Genomic DNA, 17,778 nt, shown 5'->3' on the forward strand with positions numbered 1-17,778 from the left:
CTCCTCTCTCTTCCCCTCCCCACAAGGAACTGCAGTTTGTTTATTTCCAGATACTGTCTGCCAATAAACAGAAATGGGAATCACTTTTTTGTTTTGTTTGGGAGGGAGAGTTATATTATATTTCTTTAGGAGATTTAACCTCTTTGAAAATGTAAAATACAGAGTATAGATATTTTGATGGTCAAGTATCTTAAATTATGCACACTTGAATTTTTAATCACCATATGTATCTGCTGTGTTATTCCATTGCTCTAGTTTGAGGTTGGTTATTGGTATTGTTGAAAAAACTCTTTATCAGGTTTCACATTGTAGCCCAGAGTCTTTTGTTTAAGCTTTATTGAGGTGTAACTGGTAAATAAAATTGTAAGATTTTTACCATGTACATCATGTGATTTGATACGTGTATACATTGTGAAAGGATTCCCACCATCTAGTTAATTAACACATCCAACACCTGTATATTTATCTTTATATGTGTGAGAGAGAACATTTAAGTTCCACTCTTTTAATTTTAATTAATTTTAATTAATTTTAATTATACAGTACAGTGTTGTCAACTATAGTCCCCATGTAATACATTAGATCTTCAGACCTGATTCATCTTATAGCTGAAAGTTTGTACCCTTTTACCAACTTCTCCCTATTTCGGAACCCTTTCAGCATCTGGCAACCACTTTTCCACTCTGTTTCTATGAGTTTGACTCTTTTTCATTTTTATTTTTTGGATTCCACATATGTGATACCTTGCAGTATTTGTCTTTCTCAGTCTGGTTTATTTCACTTAGCGTAATGCCCCCAAGGTCAATCCGTGTTGTCGCAAAGGGCAGGATTTCCTTCTTTCTCATCACTGAATGTAACCATGTAACAAGTTATATATACATAACATTTTCTTTATCCATGTACCCATTGATGAACACTTAGGTTGGCTATAGTGAATAATGCTGCAGTGAACAGAGGAGTGAAGCTATCTCTTTGATACCCTGTTTTCATTTCCTGTGGATATACACCCAGAGTAGGATTGCCAGATCGTATGTAGCAGATAGGCTTAAAGGTAGGGCATACTTTTGAGCAATTTGACTTCTTTAGTTGCCTACCCAGTATGAGGTAGAAAATTAGCTTTCTGGGTTAGAGTAGTTGTCAAAACATAATTCTCTAAGTGTAAAAAACTCTTTACTTTTTTCTCCTTTTTTTGGGTGGTAAAAAACATACAATATTAAATTTAAACGTAAAATTTAAACATAAAATTTACCACCTTAATCATTTCTAATTTCAGCCTCCTCTGTCTTTTATGTATACAATTGACCTTTTTTAACCTAAATGTAGGGCTTAGATGTATTCCTGTTACATTCTATGTTGTTGGTTTTGGCCTCTTATTAGAATCGACCAAAATATTTTCTAATCCTGATTTCATCATCCAGTTGTCTGAATTAATCTCGCTCTCTGCCTTAAATCACTTCCAGATTTGATCGGCCTCAATACTGCTTATTTGCCTAAACTGTTGATTACAGTCTAATACTTGGTTTTCTCTGTGTTGGACTTGGGATGCAGTGGGTTTATTGCGAAAATTGTATGAGTATGGGAGTTGCAAAATCCAAGCTTTAGCCCGAAATCAAGGTCTCTGAGGCTGTGTGACCACCGCAAGATGCTCCCCTCTGAGGTTGGACTTCAGTATCTTTCCAATGCTGAAAATAATGCTCCGGCCCCTCTGTGTGTCTGTCCTGCTTTGTTTTTTTCTGCAAGTGGCTGCCATCTTTCAAAGCCAGAACTTGGATAATAGAATATGATCAGGTTTCTGCAGCTGGTGACACCTATGATGTCTGAGATCTGAATAGAAGATTCGTTTCTGTAGCAGTTTCTTAGTGATTTGGATCAATTAAACACATAGTCATTCAGTTCCTACTATGTGTTAAACACTGTTTTAGGCTCTTGGGCTACAAAAATGAATAAGATGTAATAACCCTGGCCTCTAGGAGCTCCCAGTTTCATGAGGGAAACAGACACAGAAAACACTGACGTTTAAAAAATGTGGTAGGTGCTGGAAGAGGTATAAGTAGGAGAGGTGGAAACATAGAGGAGGAAATCCCTCATTTTGCTTTGGATAGTTTCATGGAGGACGTGACATCTGAGTTGGGTCTTGGAGGATGACTGTGTATTTTCTAGGGAGAGAGGGCATTCTAGTCAGAGGGAAGAGCATGTGCAAAGTCCCTGACAAAGGAGCAGGCTCAGCCTGATGGAGGAGTGGCCCGGGACGTGTGGAGCCCAGCCCGCAACTGGAGAGTGCTTCCCGGCATATAGTTGAGCTTTACTGTATTCCTGGGAAGTGGGTGGAATTGAAACTATGGCCTTATTTTGCCATCAAGATGCCTGAGGAGGCTCTGGAGCTTCCTGTCTTGACCAAGGTCACACAGCTTGGGAGTGATGGAGCCAGGACTTGAGCCCTAATTCTCAGACTTCAAGTCCAGGACTGTTTCAAGTATGCCCTACTCCTCCTGCACACCACAGCTTAAAGGGGTAGGAAACAAGTTTCTGGTGATTGTGGACCAGTATTTCCCACAATATGGTGATTGCATCCCTTTCTTTCTCTAGGAAAGAGGGGTGCCCTCCTTGCTGTTTCAAAAATGAATAAATTGGGTCCTGGGAATGGCTTGTCGGTCACCTCTCAACCTAGAGCATTAGGGCAGCAGCAGAACCCCAGTGAGCTTGATCTTGTCCCAGAGTTGCCAGGCACCGCCTCCCAGACCTTTCCTGTAGGCTGGGTGGGGAGAGGTGCCAGGTGGAACAAGGTCCATGAACATGGGAGAGAAGCAGGAAGAAGCAGCAGTAAAATGAGGGCTGAGGCCGTTTCCCCTCGGAGAGAGAATCAACAGTGTCATCAGAAATGAACTAACGCCTGTATTAGACTATGTCATGGTGTCTCCACCTAGGCCCCCAGATGCTCTGAGTTCCTTCTCCCCAGCCGGGGGAAACCATGTCTCCTGAGAATACTCTGACCTGCTTAGCAGTGGAATCAGAATCGGAGGTGAAGTCACTTTGGGGAACTGAACCTTTATTCAGTTCCCAGTGCTGAGCTAGTGCCACTCTCTGCTGTCCCAGAGTAAAGGGGTCTGTCTCCTGGGAGGCCCTGGCTGGCCTGGGCCCCTCCAGTCCGGCCATTCAGTCAGCCTGGGACTCCAGGAGGACTAGATAATGATACCGATGCAGGCCAGGATGAGTTTGATGAGAAGGGGAGACTCCACGTTCAGGCTCCAGGCGCAGCAGGTGCGTCCTCAAGGGGAGAGGCCTCTGGAGAAAGACCCTGGAGAAACTCCTGGACAAGAGAAATTGTTCTCTTGTTGGCTGGTGGGTTTTAAAATTAATCTCTGCGTGCTGTTTGCTTATCTTTTGCGTTTTGTGGATCTCACAAACACCACTCTGACGGCATCCGCAGATATCGAAAGTAAAGACTTCTTAATTGTTCTCAATCCCGATGACCTCTCCAAGATGGACTGTTTTGGCCCTCAAGGCTTCTCCCCCTTTCTAGGTCTCATTCCCATGTATGTTCTTACCTCTTCTGGAGGCAATGATATTACACCTTCTCTTGCCTTCCAGACGCCATGCCTGCCTGGTCTTCCTCCTACCTGAGTGCCCACTCTTTCTTAGTCTCCTTTGCTGGCCCTTCCCCATCATTCCCAACCTTGACCCTTTTACTCTCCTTCATCTGGACTCAGTTCCTTTGTAAACTCATCAAGTCCTATGGCTTTAAATACCACCGATAAGCTGAAAACTACCCACCCTGTACTTCTGACCTGACACCTAGCCTGAGTCCAAACTCCTTTCCCTGTCTCTCCTGGGATCTTTAACTGGCATCTCGAAGTTAACACGTCCCAGAACATAGCGTTTGATTTTATACCGCCAGCCAGCTCCTCCCTGAGCCACCCCCATCTTGGGGAATGACTCCACCACTCACTCCATGGAGAAAGCCCAACCCTAGGAATCATCCTGCCTCTCCTTCCCTCGCACCACTCCTTGTAGCCATCAGCTGGCCCTGTCAGCTATCAATTCAAAACCCAGGTCCTTCTCACTACCTGCACGGCTGCCCTTCTATCCTGCACACTGCCCCCTCTCATCTGACCCACTGCGATAGCCTGCTGGTTGTTCTCCCTTCCTCCTTGCTCATCCCTACAGCTGATCACCGCAGGTGTAAACACTTCAGTCAAATCATGTCACTCCTCTGCTCAAAACCCTCTGATCACTTCCCAACGTCCTTGGCATGAAAGCTGAAGTCTTCAGCACAACCCGCCTGCCAGACCCACGGCATCTTTCCCCTGGTCACACCCATCCACATGTCTCCAGCCTTGCTGGCCTCGTCACTGTTCCTCAGTGGGCAAGCCTGTTCTTGCCTCCCTCAGGTCCCGATCCCTCTGTCTGGAGTGATCCTCCCCAGACCACCCTGCTTATGGACAACCTCTGACACACTCTTCCCCTGACCATGTATTATTGCTCTCCATAGTAACTCTCTCTAAATGAAATTATATGTTTGTTTTCTTATTCCTTTCATGTCTCCTCAACTAGAAAAGAAGCTCCGTGTGGTCAAGGACTTCTGTCTGTCTTTTCCAGTATTATATTTCCAGTGCCTAGAACAGTGCCTGGTATAGAGAGTGTATTTAGCAAATACTTGTGGAATGAATGAATTTGCTTTTTGGTCAAATTTTAAAATCACTCCTTACTAGGCCACCTTTACAATGTCATGAAATAATTTTTAACATAAAAGCAATTTTATCTTTAAGTCTACACACACACACACACACACACACACACACACACGCTATTTTCAGTCTGTGGGCCCTTCCCATCTTAACTCCCCTCACAGATTATCTATTTAGGCTTCGTTAGTCTCAAAATCAGGCTGCTATTCAAAGATGACTTCCCGTCTCACGAATTTCCTCTTTCTCGGAATCCTGGAGCCCTCAACTTCTGCTGTCATCTTGCTGGCCCAGCTGCTCTCGGAGACGCTTCACAACCAATCATACAGGCAAGGGCTTCACTTACCCGTTGTTTAGAACAGAGCAGAGGGAAGGGGCCTTAGGTTAAAGCGCCAGAGGATTCTCCTGGACCCCATTCACTCATCTGTCAGGTGTTTCTTGAGCCTCTGCCCCATGTTAGGAACTGTGGTGGCCATCGAGGAGAAAAATGAATATCCTCCTCCTAGTTTTCAAGGAATTCATAGACTAGAGGGAGAGAGAAGCATGCAGACAAATAAAGAGTTACATGACGTGTGCCATGAGGCTGGTAGAGAAGCCTGAAGGACCAGAGAGAAGGGGGACCAACTCTGTGGAAGGGAACAGTGCATGGAGGTGTGGAAACGGGAGAGGTGTGGCGCCTCTGGAGATTTCCATGAGTCTGGAGCACAGGGTACATGGGAGGGAGGGAGGTGAGATCATGAGAGGCAGCAGACAAAGCAGGGAGGGTAGGCAGAAATTAGGTCATACAGGGAATTATATGTTATACTAAGAAATTTGGACTTCATTCCAAAGCTATTGAAGAACCGATGGAAAGCAGAAGAATTTTCTGATTGAAAGTTCTGAATTCATTCACATGTTCATTTATTCATTCATTCAACCAATATAACTTGAGCTCCTATTATATACTAAGCCTAGTGCTAGGCTCTGGGTGGTATTTAATATCATTTTCTTGCCATTATAGAGCCAATAATCCATGGGGCACAAAGGAAGATTGTTTGGCAGCTCCTGCCCTGAAGAGCTGTATGAATAGGAAATTTCATTATAGCAAAGAATGGAAGCAATTTCCTTAATAACAGGTATATGTTTAAGCAGATTTTGGTATCTCCATAAATGGAATATTATGGAGCCATTAAAAATGATCTTTGCAAACATAGGAGAAAGATTTATGACGTTCCTTAATAGTGTAGGAGAAAGATTATGACGCTCACTGGAAAATGCAGGGTAAAAAATCTATACAGGGCTTCCCTGGTGGCGCAGTGGTTGAGAGTCCGCCTGCCGATGCAGGGGACACGGGTTCGTGCCCCGGTCCGGGAAGATCCCACGTGCCGCGGAGCAGCTGGACCCGTGAGCCATGGCTGCCGAGCCTGCGCGTCCGGAGCCTGTGCTCCGCAACGGGAGGGGCCACAACAGCGAGAGGCCCACGTACCACAAAAAAAAAAAAAAAAAAAATTGAGTAAAAAAAAAAAAAAAATCTATACAGAGCGATATATATCAATGAGGAAAAACAAGCATAAAAAAGACCATAAAATATACAAAAATATTAATTGCAGCTGCCTCTCTCTAGATGGATTTTTCTGTACCAAAAAGTTTTCTCTATTAAGCACACATTTACTTTTTCAATCCAACATTTATTATAAAGGGAAAAAGATGAATAAAACCAAGAATGAAAGTTGGGGGTGGGTGGAAACAGGGGTGACACTCATCTACCTGACGTGATTTAGGTGTCATCAATGCTGGAGGGCTGGGATAGCGGGAGGCCTTCCTGCCTTCGGGCAATTCCTTTAGGATTTGTGGCCGGCCATTCCTTGCTTTTCCATTACAGCATGTATCACAGCTTCTGTCTGAGGGCATTTGGCAGAAGCAGTCTGGTGTGGCAAGTTCTAATCTCAGTTAGACTCTATGTGACCTTGGACAAGTCAGTCTCCCCTTACCCTGGTTACCTACCTTCCTGAAGGAGATTTTCCAAAGACTTTTCCAGGAAACAGGATAAGCAAGAAGATTCTGGCCACAGGGCAGGCATTTTGTTCTTTTTCAAAATAAAGATAAGCCCATCCCAACATCCTATTTTCCACTAACTTTCAGTCTCTTCCAATCCTGCTAGCTATTAATGTTTTCTTTTTTTTTTTTTAATCTCTTCCAGGAAATGATCGAAACGGCTTAGATTTCAACAGGCAGGTAAGGACATTCAGAAGAAAACCTTTATTCTATAAATTTTGGGGGTCATTCATACTATGTTAGGTGTGGGGACACAAAGAAGATTAAGGGAAGTTTGAGGGTGTTTATTCATAGACTCATAGCTCTCAGAATTGAAAGGTGTCTTTCAAAGGCTTTTGCATCCAACCCCTCCCCCAATCCACAATCCAACGTTGGGGTCACCTCTTCATTATGTCCTCAAAAGAGTACTGACAGCGGAGCCCTATTTAGGATTATCTGTTGGCTGGATGTGGTCTGGAATCTAAGACCACAACTCTTTTCCCATCAAAGCTCCGCTTGAGTTGCCTCTTGGGCAAGTCTGTTTGCAAGGCCTGACTATGTGTAGAGGAATTTGTGGAGGTGCAAAAGATGGAGGGTTGGGTTCCTCAGGGAACTCCTGATTTATTTATTTATTCATTTACTTCTAACATTTTTACTGAAGTATAATTGCTTTACAATGGTGTGTCAGTTTCTGCTTTACAACAAAGTGAATCAGCTATACCTAAACACATATCGCCATATCTCCTCTCTCTTGCGTCTCGCCTCCACCCTCCCTATCCCACCCCTCTAGGTGGTCACAAAGCAGCGAGCTGATCTCCCTGTGCTATGTGGCTGCTTCCCACTAGCTATCTACCTTACATTTGGTAGTGTATATACATCCATGCCACTCTCTCACTTTGTCCCAGCTTACCCTTCCCACTCCCCGTGTCCTCAAGTCCATTTTCTGTAGGTCTGTGTCTTTATTCCCGTCTTGCCCCTAGGTTCTTCATGACCATTTTTTTTTTTTTTTAGATTCCATATATATGTGTTAGCATACGATATTTGTTTTTCTCTTTCTGATTTACTTCACTCTGTATGACAGACTCTAGGTCCATCCACCTCACTGCAAATAACTCAATTTCATTTCTTTTTATGGCTGAGTAGTATTCCATTGTATATATGTGCCACATCTTCTTTAGCCATTCATCTGTCGATGGACACTTAGGTTTCTTCCAAGTCCTGGCTATAGTAAATAGCCAAAGGAACTCCCGATTTAAAAGAAGATAGAGGACAAAACAGGGGAGCCAGGACAAAAAGAGCTCTGGAAGGAGGGTGTAACCCAGCTCAGTGGGACAATGGAGATACAAGGTGGGCGCCTTTAAAGGAACAAGCTGGGTGGAGTTCAAGTTAGTCGGGGAGGGTTTCAGGCAGGGGAAGGTGGTGTTGGATGGATTGAAGGATGGATAGATCTGGATGTGTAAAGAGGAGGGTGAATGAAGAGAGGACCTTCCCATTGAAGTTAGAGGCTGATGGGAAGATTGGGGGCTGAGGGCGAAGACAAGGTGTGATGTCAGAGGCAGATGGTGGGAGGGTTCGTTGGGGGGACAAAGTCTAAACTGGAGACAAGCAGGAAGCAACACTGGGCCCTAGAGTGAGGCAGAGACGTGAGAATTAGAAACAAAGTCAGAAAGCCTGGGTTTGGGTCCTGTTTGGGCCACCAGCTAGCTGTATAAGTTTGGTCAAGTCACTTAATAATTTTAGTATGAGTTTTCTCAGCTGAAAAATTAATTTATTTCATAAATTTGGGGTGGGGGAGGGAACATGTACTGTGCCAGATGTGGGAATACAAAGAAAATTAAGACATGATCTCTTCCCTGGAGGAGCTCACAGTCTAGATTGAGGAGTGGGGGAGATAGAGATAGAGGGAGAGGGAGAGGGGAGGGGAGAGAGAAACTCTTGAGTGGATAATTATAATACAATCTCATTCATGCTTTACTGAAGGCGTGTAAAAAGCATGGTGTCAAACAGAAATGAGAATACTTCATTCTTCCCGGTAGCTCAGGGCAGGCTTCACGGAGGAGGTGATATTTGATTCTAGCTCTGAAGAGTCAGTAGAGTTTGTCAAGCAGAGAAGAATGGGCTAGAGAAGGAGACAGCCAGGGGGAAGGAAAGACAACCCCAATTTGGGGATACATTTGATACTCACTAAGGGTCCTTCCCACTCATATCCAGAGTCCAAGTTTAGAAGCAAGTCAGGGGTGGAGGTCAAACTCAGACATATGTTCTTCTCCTCCTTTATCTGTAGAGTGATTTGAAGTCCCTACTAACATTTCCTGAAAGGCTTTTAACTCTGGGTACATCCTTCACAGTTGGAGAGGAACAATCTGGAGTCCTAACCCAAAACCTCTTAGGCAACTTCTGCAATTGTGTTCATTGGGGAAGTTTGCTAACACGTGGAGGCCAACTACTCTCCCTCTTCCCTCAAGACCTAAGACAGAGGTAGGCTTCAGTTAAAGTCACATCTAGGTGAGCTACGAGGAAGGACTTGCAGCCAATGTGGCTTATCAAACAGTGGAAAAGCTACCAAGGGAGGGAGACTGTGGAATCAGCTTCTCTCTCAGGGTCTTTAAAGATGAGACAGATTCTCATCTAAGGGATAGTTTGGCCAGGTTTGTTTCCAGGGCAGGAGGATGGAGGACATTCCCGAGGACTGAGTGACCCTGAAGGAGCCCTCGGCAGCTTGGGACGCGGCCTGTTGCCTGTGCTTTCCCAGCCCAGGGTCCGCCTCTCATGGTCCCTTGGACGAGATGCACGTGGAGGAGCCCATCCCACACCAAGACGTGGTGGCACCAGCCCAGCCCGGAGGTGGCCCACTCCACAGGCCCAGTGGGTTTGGCTGCCTGTGTGATCTTTCTAGAGTTTGGGAAACCCTCGTGCTTAGGACAAGGCTAGGGACAGCCCCTCTGGCCCCAGCAGCCTACAGAGAGGCCCTGGCCCTTTGAACATCCTTTGGGGTATGGTTTCTCCACCAGTTGGGAGAAAGTTTCCTGGCTTCTGTCAGGGGAAAGCCTCACTAGCGTTCACTTCCCTTCAATGAGCCTCGTGGGAAGGGGGGAGTTCCACCCTCCCCTGGGAAGGGTTTTTGGATTTCTCATTACTGACGAGAACAGACACAAAGATCTTTTCTTTAAAGAGGTTGGAATTTGGGAGGAAGAGAGGCTCAGCTGGTCACGCTCATTTACACACTTAGACTGGAGCTCTTCTCTGTGCACAAGCACACATGTCCACGCCCTCCCCAAGGCCCTCCTCGCTCCCTCTCACTGTCTCTCGGATGCCTCAGATACCGAGGCCCACACCCTCACATTCTCACCAGTTCACTTACGGGCCTGCAGGTGGGCGCCAGGATTTCTCAGGCCCTTGCACTGACAGTGATACCCTCGTGCTTCATAACAAGGGAAGTAAACCAAAGTTGGTGACCCCGAGCCACTGGGCAAAGTGCTGTTGTCACTTTATCTCATCTGATTCTCACTGTATACCAAGTGTTACTATCCCCCTTAGACAGGTAAGGAAATTGCCTCCCAGGCAGCCCCACCTGATTAGGCAAGGGATTTGAGAGGTTAAGTAATCTGCTGAAGGTCACTCCGATTGGTCAGCAGGCAGAGCCAGGACTTGAACCCACATCTCTTTGACTCCAGAGCTCATTTTTCCCATGATACCTTGCAGCAGCCTCCTCTGCAGTCTCTCAACTCCCCTCTTCCTGAACATACACATCGTCCTTAGAGAGAGGCCTGGGAGCCAGCGGCTGGGTGTGACCTCACCATGACTAACTGGGAGGAAGTGGGAGGTGCAGGGAGCGGGGAGGGGAAGAAGGAGTGTTGTGTAGGCGCGGCCTCTGTGTCTGATACAGAGACGGGGTGGCAGACGCAGGAGAGCAAAGGATGAGTCGCTGCCCTTGGTGAGGCTCACATTGGAAGGCCCCAAGCCAGGCGGTGCAGCTGGGAATTGCAGCCAGGCTCTGGCCGCACTGCTGTCCTAAGGTTGCATGAGCGAAGGACGCTGCCTCATCATGAGGTTTCATGCTGAGCCTCTTAACTTCCTGGTCCCAGGAAAGCAGCCTGAGCCTGTTTGGGAGATAATTGTGAGCTGACCCAGAGACCCAGAAACAGGGCCAGCCCTCAGTCCCCAGGAAAGCTTAAGACAGAGTTGGGAGGCAACCGAACAAGGCCAGATCCCTGGACAGGGAATCAGAGGTCCTGGGTGCCGGTGCTGTTTCCACCCTACACAGTCCTCTTCCCCTTTCTGGGCCTTAGTGTCCTCATGAATAAAAGGAAGACGTTTGCTTGAGATGATTGCTAAGACCCCTGCAGTCTGTACGTTATGGTCCCATCGATATTCTCATGCCATATCCTGTTTGGTTTTGCTTCCACTTTCCTTTCATGTTTTTCTTTGAAGAGAAATGGGGAAGAGAGTGTCCATTTCTTCACCCTGAGCTGTAGAGAGTGAGGAGAAATATGTCACATGGAATCTTTCCAGCCTTTATGATCTTGTGTGATCCAGCGAAAAGAATCTTTTGAAATTCAAGGGACAGAGACAGGAGGACCCAGCAGGTTGGATCTAGGGCCAAACATTCACTCTCTGAATATTTAGTCTTTCCTAAGAGCTGGAGAGAGTGTGTCATTGGTAAGAAGATAAATGGCAATGAACTCTGCAGTGCATTCTGTAAGAGACATAAGAGTACTGAGCTCTGAGATAGTGCCCAAGGATGTCACCAAAGAGATGGTGTTGAAGCGGGTGACAAGGGAAGAGAAGGGGGTTTGACTGACGGGCAGAGAGGGGAGGCAAGAATATTCCAGGCATAGGAGACAGTAAGGGTGAAGCCTCACTATGTAAAAGGGAACTGTGAGAAGGTCAGCATGGGATGTGATGGTGGAAGATGAGGCTGGGCCGGATTGTGCAGACCTTTGAATACCCAGCAAAGAAGTTTATTTATTTATTTGTTAATTTGGCTGTGCTGCATGGCTTGTGTCATCTTAGTTCCCCGATCAGGAATTGAACCCGGGCCCTCGGCAGGGAAAGCGCAGAGCCCTAACCACTGGACCGCCAGGGAATTCCCAAGAAGTTTAGATTTTATCCTGTGGGCATTTTCAAGCATAACTAGTTTGATTTAATGGAAGAGCCTTAGAAGGGGGTGTGGGTGCGGAGGGAAGGAAGGATGAATGACGCACTGATGCAAGAGAGGCCTGATGGGATGCCATTGTGGTAGGAGGAGTTGGCAATGCCAAAGAGAGGGATTAAGCACACGGACTTAGAGCCAGACGACCTGGGTTTGACTCCTGGGCTTGGCACTACCTGGCGGTGTGACCTTGGGCAAGTTCTTCAACTTCTGTGTTCCTCGGTCTCCTCATCTTACAGGTGGGGAGAATAATGGTACCTATCTCACAGGGCTGTTGTTAGCATGTGTGTGTATGCGTGCGTGCGTGCGTGTGTGTGTGTGCGTGTGCGCGTGCACGTGTATACCTCTTAGACAATGTCTAGAACGTGTAAACTGTATAGGTATTTGCTATTATTATTCCTGTGTCAGGAAAGCATGGAGAGACTCAGATTTGAGAGAGATTTTGGGTATAAAATCAGGAGGATTTTGTCAACAGTTTGGATATGGACAGCTAAGGAAGGGGAAGGGTCCAGCAGGATTCTTAGGTTTCTAGCTTGGGATACTGAGCGTTAGCGGGACTGTAACCAGAGATCAAGAGAACGGGAGGTCCAGCCAGTTTGTCCAGATGATGGGAAGAGGACAAAGGGCAGATAATGGACAATAGGTGCTCAATACGTGGTGAGAAATTTGGACCTGGAGCCCAGCAGACAGGTCAGGATGCATACTGAGAGTCACCATCGAATTGTGTTAACCAAAGTGATGGGAGGGAGTGAAGTCACCTATAGGGAAGGTGCGCAGACTGGGATGAGAACCCAGGGCAGACCTGGAGAGAAGGAACATGTAGGGGACAGGCTGAGGAATGGCTACCCATAGATGAGACCAAGAAGGAGTGGTTAAAGGGATGGGAGGAGAACCACACCCACAAAGGAGAGACTTTCATATGAAGGTGGGGATAGCAGACAGCATCACAGCACGCAGAGATATTGTAGAGCCCCAGCCTGGAAGTGGCCACGGTTTGGCAGTGAGGTGAACACTGGTGGCCTCATCATAGCATCTCTAGCGTCTGTGGTGAGAGCAGAAGCCAGATTGCTGTCGTCGAGGGGTAAGGAGAAGTTAGGAAATGATGGAGACGAGGACAGCAGAATTCCGTTTCAAGGAGTGGGATGTTAAAGGGATGCAGATGTTGGCTGAAAATGGAGACAGTGTGAAGGGAAGGTTTTGGGGATGAGGGAGACTTTGGTGGGTTGTGGGCCTGGGGAGAGATAGGAGATGCCATAGGGGAGACAGAAAAGAGAGAACATGGGTGCAGGGTTTAGCCTAGAAGAAGAGAAGGGCTCTTCTGGGAGGGAGGGAGGGAGGAAAGGCTGAGTGCCCTGTGGGTGAAGTCAGGAGCCTGAGGGACAGCCTCCTGTTCACAGAGTTTCTCCACTTCCATTTCCTGCTCTTTTTTTTTTGGCTGCGTTGGGTCTTCGTTGCTGAGCTCAGGCTTTCTCTAGCTCTGGTGAGCAGAGGCTACTCTCTTTGTTGTGGTGTGCTGGCTTCTCATTGTGGTGGCTTCTCTTGTTGCAGAGCATGGTCTCTAGGCGTGTGGGCTTCAGTAGCTGTGGCCTGCGGGCTCAGTAGTTGTGGCTCACAGGCTCCAGAGCGCAGGCTCAGTAGTTGTGGTGCACAGGCTTAGTTGCTCCATGGCATGTGGGATCTTCCCAGATCAGGGATCGAACCCATGTGCCCTGAGTTGGCAGGCAGACTCTGAACCACTGCGCCACCAGGGAAGTCCCCATTTCCTGCTCTTTCAACCAACAGCTAACTTCAGAAGAACACTGGGAAGTATCATTGGCTTAAAGGGGCTTGGAGAGTCCACAGTGACAGATGCACACCTGGGGAGCCTTGCCCTGCTCTGTGCCGGTGACTTCTGGGCTCCTCGTCATCCAGGGCTGTGGATGTCCACCAGACCCATCAGAGTGATGTCTCCACCTATGCTGTTGAAAGCTAAGTCTTGCTAGAAGTCTTCACAAAAGTTCTCTGAGGCCAGAAGAGAGTCTGAAGCAAGCTGGTAGGCGTCTCTGTCCCTGAGCTTCCTACCCCCAAAACTGAGACCCAGTGGCCTGGGATTCTATCTCAGCCCCAGGCCTGGCAGCATTCTCAGCTCTCCTGCGGCCGCAACATTCAGCCCTCCAGTGCCTCTCTCGGGAACCCGTCCAGCTAGTCCAGAGCAGTGGTCCCACTGTGCTCCCATAGAGCGTTTGGTTTTGAATCAAATGGGATTTTCCTTCGCCGTTTTCATGACTGTGAGCTACCACGGATTCTTTTTTTTTTTTTTTGTATTTTTGAATTTTATTTTATTTATTTTTTATACAGCAAGTTCTTATTAGTTATCTATTTTATACGTATTAGTGTATATATGTCAGTCCCACGGATTCTGGCTGCTCCCGGCATGCGTTGATTGTAGTGTTTAATCAGCTCAGTGGGACATCTTCTCTAAAATCAACAACATTCAGACTAAGGAAAGGTCTCTGAGGATTCTGAATGAAGGAGAGGCTTCTCCGGGGAGGCGCATGATGGAGACACAGGGGAGGCAGGACCAGACTCTCAAGTGAAGGTCTGCAGTGAAGACATAGTGAGCCCCTCCCCCAGGCACCCAGGGAGCAGCCCCAGGAGGGCCGGCACCACAGTAGCTGAGCACCAGAGGACAAGGGAGGGAATTAATTGACCACATTTGACCGTTTAGTTGCACAAACCTGTGTCTAGCTGTGAGGGGTCAGAGGGGAGTAGAACGTGGTCCCTGCCCACGGGAGCTCCCAGCTGGTGGGAAGAAAATGCAGCAGAGGCTGCGGAGGGGAGGGAGGGCCCCTGCACTGTAACAATCCTGATGGGGCTGGTTCAGTGAGTCTAGGAAAGCCAGGCAGGTGTGTAGAGCCAGGGGTAGTTGGCCCAATAAGCTGGCGGGAGACTCTGAGACCTCCCTGTGAAAGACCTTGGAGGATGAGAATTAAGGATGGCGAAACTCTTGATCCTCTGAGGCTTGTTTCCCTCTGCTGCAAGATCCTTCTTCTGGTCCTGTACTTCCGGGTTGAGGCAGGATTATTGAGGGTGGATGGGCAGACTAAGAGAAGAGGATGCAGAGCCAGCAAGCCACATTTTGCTCAACCCTAAGCAGTAGGGTTGGGTTTTAGAGTGTTGATGTATAACATCCTTCTTCCTTCCCCCTCCAAGGTACCAAAGCAGTTGAAAAAAATAGATACAGGAGCCTGACAGATAGAGCTGCAGGGGGGACTGGGTTGGTTTTTTGTTTGTTTGTTTTTAGAGTGTTTTTATCGCCAAAAAGAAAGTGACACGGCTACCCTAGGAAACATTGCTATAAAAATCATTTAACAATAAAATTATAAAGACAAAGTAATGACAAAGATAGTAGATAATTCTACCAGAAAGCCTAGATGGACAAAAAATGTTGAGTGGACATCAAAACATAGCTCTTATATCTTTGTCAAAAAAGAGAAGAGGAGGGCTTCCCTGGTGGCGCAGTGGTTGGGATTCCGCCTGCCGACGCAGGGGACGCGGGTTCGTGCCCCGGTCTGGGAAGATCCCATATGCCGCGGAGCGGCTGGGCCCGTGAGCCATGGCCGCTGAGCCTGCGCGTCTGGATGACTGTGCTCTGCAACTGGAGAGGCCACAACAGTGAAAGGCCCGCATACCGCAAAAAAAAAAAAAAAAAAAAAAAAAGAGAAGAGGAGAGCAATAAAATATTGCTTTTAGGAGATACCCTTTAAAAAATGTACAATTTATTCTAAAAGGCTGCACTTGAACAACAGGCCAGAACTTATATTCACTTAACTTGTTGGGGGACATGGCTTTGATGTGTAGCCACAACGGACTTTCAAAGGCCTTGCTCCGGAATTAAATACATCCACCTGGCACAGATAGAGCTGGTGGAGAACAGACCATAAAGTACCCTCCTAGCCAACAGGCAGGTCTCAGAAGGAGTCAAGTCGCACACACCCACTTCCTTCTAAACCTGTGTTCTTAGCCTTATCAGACCGAATGTTCCTTGTAACAAGGATGCTATAAAGCCCCTTCAATATCCTAGAATGAAATTTATAGAAAACATACATAAAAATCGGTAAGATACTCTCATTTGAATAAGGATTCAAAGGAGAATGAAAAAAATTAAAATGATATAATATGTATTTCAGCAAGTAAATGCTTGGGCACATTCCTCTGGAAGGTTTGATGAGCTAGTAGGATGCTTGCGCCTATATGAAGGTGACAGACACAAGTACAGACTGATATTGGTATGCTCTGCTGGCAGCTGAAAAGCCATGATTTTCCAAAATGTTAAACAACTCTTGGTAAACTTCCAAACAAAATAAAATATAATCTTTCCTCAATTTATACAGAAAATGGCATCCCGGAAAAAGTCAGTGCATATCAGAAGTGTGCCAAAGATACGTTGTGCCTGCATAAAAACTGGAACTGGGCTCTAGGCTCGTGTGATACAGGCAGGCTTTTTACTGACACGAGTGTCCAGTGGGGCGTTTGAAAGTCGGATGCGAGTTGTACAGGACACGAACAAGAGTTTCTTGTCTGGTACTGTCTCCTGCGTCGCAGGATGTCTAGAATGCCTGTCCTCTGCCTGGTAAATGCAAATAGAGTCTCCTAATTATCAAGACAGAAAAGCCACCACATAGATTTCAGAGAATGACCTTCAGGTTTGCTGTCATCCCCAGTGAGGACAGCTGACCTAGACTCACCAGGGACATAGGTCGCTTCTACCAGGAGGCAGAGGGCGAGATGCTCCTCTAGCTGTGATCCTTCCACACAGAAAGACAAGGCAGTGGAAAATGGAAGCTCCCCAGCACTGGGAAGAGGCACCCCCAAATAATACACACAGACCTGCCCTCAGAGAACTTACTTGCTATCCAATGAAGGAGACAGGTCTGAAAAGTTCCTTAAAATGTCAGAACGAGGGATATGTAAACCAGTGCAGCTTCAACAGGGAATAAGCTGGGCTTATTGAGTAACAAGGTTGATGGAGAACAGAATTTTCAGGCAGGAGATCATTGGTGAGAAGAAATGATTCCTTTCTCCAAAGTGATTTCCCCATTGTAGTCAAGATAATATAACAATAGAAATAGTTATTGGATCCTGCCTGTGTGCAGGCGCTGAGCGCCAAACGCTTAATGGTTATTGTTCCATTTATTACTTAGAGCGACACTGTGAGGTCATTGGGATTATTCCAATTCTATAGATGAGAAAACTGAGACTCTGAGAGGTTAAGGAATTTTCCCACAATCACTCCATCCATAAGTGGGGAATTTAAAGCCAGGCTGGCCAGACTCCAGACTCCATGGCTCTCCTGCTCCATGGCCCTGCTCGTCTTGGAGGAGGCGGTTCCACGTAGCAGCTGAGCCGATTGTCTGTGTTGGCCAACTCTCCGCGTCTCACAGTCTCATCCAAAAGTGAGAACAGTCATAGAGCCTACTTTCCAGTCATGTTGTAAGGGTTAATTATAGATAAGATACACAACTTAGAATAGGCTCTGACATACAGTCATCGACCAATAAACATTAGCTGCTATTACTTCTGATGAATGAGAACCCATCATTTTCTCTTCCCCTTCTCTCCCTGGATGGCTGCTGCACTGGGCTTGCACCAGTTTAGATGGGCTGCATCTAAACTGGTGTTTAGATGTTATCAGAAAGGAAATTTTTTTCTGAGATCCACGATCTCTCCATCTAAGCTTCCCCCACCTACCCCAAGTTTGGGTGGGATGCAAATGATGAGTGTCTTTGCATTTGGGGAGGTGGAAATTTGTCCTCCTTTGCCAATCATGCTCTGCTCTTTGGCCTGAGGCTCAGCTGTCAACTGTGTCCTGTTTGTGGCCTGGGCAGCAGCCTTGGCATTCGATGGACTGAGCCTTGTTGAGAGCAGCACGGTGTGGAACAGGTAGGAATG

The 17,778-nt window shown here is 46.8% G+C and overlaps 1 protein-coding gene across 5 annotated transcripts in view; it reads left to right on the forward strand.

Moving 5' to 3' along the window:
* POU2F3 (POU class 2 homeobox 3) overlaps positions 1-17,778 on the forward strand; it is a 79,575-nt gene that overhangs the window by 23,245 nt on the left and 38,552 nt on the right. For all 5 annotated transcript variants that reach the window (XR_009565056.1, XM_030839324.3, XM_030839355.3 and 2 more), the window contains one exon: positions 6,862-6,896. Coding sequence is in view for 3 of the 5 variants with exons in the window: in XM_030839324.3 (XP_030695184.1) it covers positions 6,862-6,896 (35 nt within the window). In the remaining 2 variants the exon portion in view is untranslated. The remainder of the gene's footprint in view (positions 1-6,861; positions 6,897-17,778) is intronic.

The sequence above is a fragment of the Globicephala melas genome, chromosome 8 (assembly GCF_963455315.2).
Source record: "Globicephala melas chromosome 8, mGloMel1.2, whole genome shotgun sequence".
NCBI lineage: Eukaryota > Metazoa > Chordata > Mammalia > Artiodactyla > Delphinidae > Globicephala > Globicephala melas.